This window comes from Rhincodon typus, chromosome 38 (genome assembly GCF_021869965.1).
Source record: "Rhincodon typus isolate 14 chromosome 38, sRhiTyp1.1, whole genome shotgun sequence".
In the NCBI taxonomy this organism is placed as follows: Eukaryota; Metazoa; Chordata; class Chondrichthyes; order Orectolobiformes; family Rhincodontidae; genus Rhincodon; species Rhincodon typus.
The window spans coordinates 1878609-1882869 of record NC_063369.1 but is presented as its reverse complement, the minus strand read 5'-3'; the positions used below and the strand labels follow the sequence as shown (position 1 = coordinate 1882869).

Genomic DNA, 4261 nt, shown 5'->3' with positions numbered 1-4261 from the left:
CACACACACACACACACACACACACACACACACACACAGAGTCTACCCTCCATACTCACACACACACACACTCCCCCTCTCTTTCTCTCTCTCACACACACACTCTCTCTCTCTCCGCCCCCACACACACACACTCCCCCCCTCACACATGCACGCATACACACTCTCTCCCCACCATCCCCCCACCTCACACACACACATGTGAATCTATGGGATGAATTTGTATTTGGAGATACATTTTATTTTGTTCAAAAAGCACAATTTAAGCACAGTCAGTCAATGTGACATTTTATAAATTCCTACTTTAGAAATAAAACCAGTCTGACTCCAAAGTGAAACACAAACAGATTCTAAACAAGGTCTCATGCATTGTCTGACCTAAAACGTCACCTCTTTTTTACACTGATAAAACCTTTAGTTCTCTCAGGACTGTGACTTGAAAGGAATTTGGGGATTTACATATACATATTAATCAATTAAAACCTTCCAACTGATTAAAGATTTAACAGCATCTTAGACTTGTTTAGTACATCCTCATCAATGGTGTGAACCTTTGATCTTTTACACACAAAGTCTGTGTCTGATACGACCTCTCTCACTAACACCTGAAGGAGGAATGAGGCTCTGAAAGCTTGTGTTTTCAAACAAACCTGTTGTACTATAACCTGGTGAGGTGTGATTTCTGACTTTTTACACAGAGTGTGGTTAGTGTGTGGAATGAACTGCCAGGGTAAGTGGTGGATGCAGGTACAGGTGCAACATTTAAAATACATTCGGATAAGTCCATGAACAGGAAAGATTTGGAGGGATATGGGCCAGGTGCAGGCAGGTGGGACTAGTTAAGTTTGGGAATATGTTCAGCAGGGACTAGTTGGACCGAAGGGTCTGTTTCCATACTGAATGACTCTGTGACTCTATCAGAAAATGGTACACTGACCAAGTCATAATTCCTATTATTTGAAGGTGTATAAAATGAATGTTGCTTTGTTTTTTTTTAACAGGACTACACTGCGCAGCACAGAAAGTGAGAATGGGGACTGTATAAAATGATTGTGGATATCCTGTGGATGTCCTGAAGTTGTGAAAGATGCTAAATGAATGCAGGCTGTTTCTTCTTTTTAACTTACAAGTTCAAGTTTGAGTGGAGAGTCTGGTTGGGGAGGTGGGTGAATATACAGCATTCTTAAGAGCTCTTTCACTTCATTATTCTGCAGAAATAAAAACACAAATTTATTATAACATACAAACAGCTGGCCAGTGCACTAAGGCAAAGGAGAAAACTCCAAAAAAACATCAGCATGTGCAAAGTCAGGAGCATTCTAAATGGAAGGGGTACAGGTTGGGTCAGTTCTCATCATATTAGAAGTTTGATTTATTGTTGTCACATGTACCAGGATACAGTGAAAAATGATGTTTTACATGCCCTACAGGCAGATCGTACCATACAAAGTGCATCGGGGTAGCAGAACTCAAAACTTAAACAAACTCAAATTCAAACGTGTGATATAGTACATTTATTAAGGTTATAATGTAGTGCATTTTACACATTGTAATATTTACCTGTCCTTTTGCCAGGCAGTCAGCAATGTTGTTTAGGAGCTTGTAGAAAACTTCAAACCAGGGCAAGAAACTGGAAAACAAATGGAGCAATGAATAAAAAGTTGCAAAGACCCAGTGAAAAAAAGATCAGAAGCTGTCCCAGTCCAGTTAGGAGATTTCATTTAAAATATGTTTTTTTTAAATTTACTACTTTGCTGCATGATTTGCCAATGACCATTCCCAGTTTATATTCCCTGTAATATCTTCATCATTGTTCCAATGTCTCTGACATCACTGTCTATTTGTACCCATTAATGACATTCTCTATAAATGCTTTCCAGAAAATATTTCTGCCTCACTGGACATGAATTGAGAGTTTCTGTCTGTCCTTCAGTATCTTGAATGCATACTCACCGTTCAGGTGTGAGCCTGGATGTAGAGAGTCAGCAGATTCATGCGTTTAAATTAATCTGACCCGCTTTCAACATCTTATGGGTTGCTAAATAAAAACCAAAAGAACTGCAGATGCTGTAAATCAGGAACAAAACAGAAGTTGCTGGAAAAGCTCAACAGGTCTGGAAGCATCTCTGAAGAGAAAATCAGTTAACATTTCGGGTCTGGTGACCCTTCCTCAGAACTGTTCTGAGGAACGGTTACTGGACCGGAAATATTAACTCTGATTTTCTCTTCACAGATGCTGCCAGACCTGATGAGCTTTTCCAGCAACTTCTGTTTTTGACCTTATGGGTTACCATTGACCAGAAACTGAACTGGACTAGCCACACAAATACTGTGGCCACAAGAGCAGGTCAGAGGCTAGGAATTCCATGGCAAGTAACTCATCTCCTGACTCCCCAAAGTCTGTCCACTATGTACAAGGTACAAGTTAGCAGAGTTATAAAATATCCTCCACTTGGATGGATGCAACAACACTCAGGAAGCTTGATGCTATCGCAGACAAAGTAGCCAATTGATTAGCACTACAGGATTGGCTGACAGAAGACAGCGAGTTGGGATAACAGGTAAGTTTTCAGGATGGCAACCTGCAACTAAGGGAGTGCCACAGAGGTCACTACTGGGGCCATAATTATTTACAATATATATTAATGACTTGGGTGAAGAAAGTGAATATATTGGAACCAGATTTGTGGATGACACAAAAACAGATGTGAAGACACATGATAAGGATGACACTGAGAGTCTGCAGAGAGATGTAGACAGGTTAAGTGAGGGGACAAACACTGGTAGGTGGAACATAATGTGGAAAAATGTGAGCTTATGCACCTTGGCAGGAAGAATAGAGGAGCTGAATATTATTCAAACAGAGAAAGTCTGCAGCAAGGTATACAGCAGAAGGACGTTGGAGTCCTCATCCATAAACCACAAAAAAACTAGCATCCAGATTCAGAACGTAATAGGGAATGGAGTATAAAAGTAGGGAGTCTTTGCTAAAAACTATACAAGGCACTAGTCAGATCACAGCTGCAACACTGTGAACAGTTTTGATCCCCTTATCTATGGAGAGACACACTGCAGACAGTTCAGACAATTTTCACTAGACTATTTTCTAAATGGGGAAAGGTTTCAGAAATCTGAGTCCTAGTTCAGAATTCTCTTAAGATTAACATGCAGGTTCAATTGGCAGTTAGGAAGGTAAATGCAATGTTTGCATTAATTTCAAGAGGGCTGGAATTAAACAGCAGGGATGTACTGCTAAAGCTGTATCAAAAGCTGTGGTCAGACCACATTTGGAATATTGTGAACAGTTTTGGGCCAGTATCTAAGGTAGGATGTGGTAGCCTTGGAGGGGATTCAGAGGAGGTTTATAAGAATGATCCCAGGGATAAAGGGCTCGTCAAATGAGTGGCTAAGAATTCTGTATCTGTACTCAACGGACTTTTGGAGAATAAGGGGGATCTGAAACTTATAGTATACTGAGAGGCCTGGATAGAGTGGATGCGGAGAAGATGTTTTCACCAATAGGAGAGACTAGGACCCAAAGACACAGCCTCAGAATGAAGGGACGACCCTTTACAACTGAGATGAAGAGGAATTTCTTCGGCCAGAGGGTATTGAATCTGTGGAATTTATTGCCACAGAAAGCTGTGGAGGCCAAGTCAATGAATATATTTAAGACAGAGATAGGTAGGTCTTTGATTAGTAGTGAGATCAAGGACTAAGGGGAGAAGGCAGAAGAATGGGGTTGAGAACTTATCAGCCATGATCAAATGGCTGAGCAGACTTGATGGGCTGAGTGGCCTAATTCTGCTCCTATATCTTATGGTCTTTTGGTTGCAGCTGGAATACCTTGAACAGTTTTGGGCCCCTTATCTAAGGAAAGATATACTGGTATTCGAGGCAGACAGAGAAGATTCACTAGATCTGGAGGGAATCTCTTGTGAAGAGAGGTTGAGTATGGTGGAGCTGTACTCATTGGAAATCAGAATAATGAGAGGTGGCCTTATTGAAACATAAAATATTCTTAGGGAACTTGACAGGATAGATGCAGAAAGATTGTTTCTCTTGTGGAAGAGTCTAGAACCAGAGAAGATAATCTTAGAATAAGGGGTTGCACATTTAAGACAGATTAGGTGGAATTTCTTCCCTTAGAGGGTAATGAGTCTGTGGAATCTTTACCACAGAGGACTGCCAAGGCTGGGCCGTTAAGTATATTCAAGACTAAGATAACTAGATAACAAGGTGTAGAGCTGGATGAACACAG

General features: G+C 40.8%; 1 protein-coding gene across 1 annotated transcript in view; it reads right to left on the bottom strand.

Moving 5' to 3' along the window:
- The window catches only part of LOC109922474 (DENN domain-containing protein 1B-like), a 44865-nt gene that overhangs the window by 40323 nt on the left and 281 nt on the right, over positions 1 to 4261 (bottom strand). The window contains exons 2-3 of the mRNA XM_048617790.1: positions 1561 to 1630; positions 1128 to 1208 (exon numbers count right to left, since the gene is read on the bottom strand). Coding sequence (XP_048473747.1) covers positions 1128 to 1208; positions 1561 to 1630 — 151 coding nt within the window. The remainder of the gene's footprint in view (positions 1 to 1127; positions 1209 to 1560; positions 1631 to 4261) is intronic.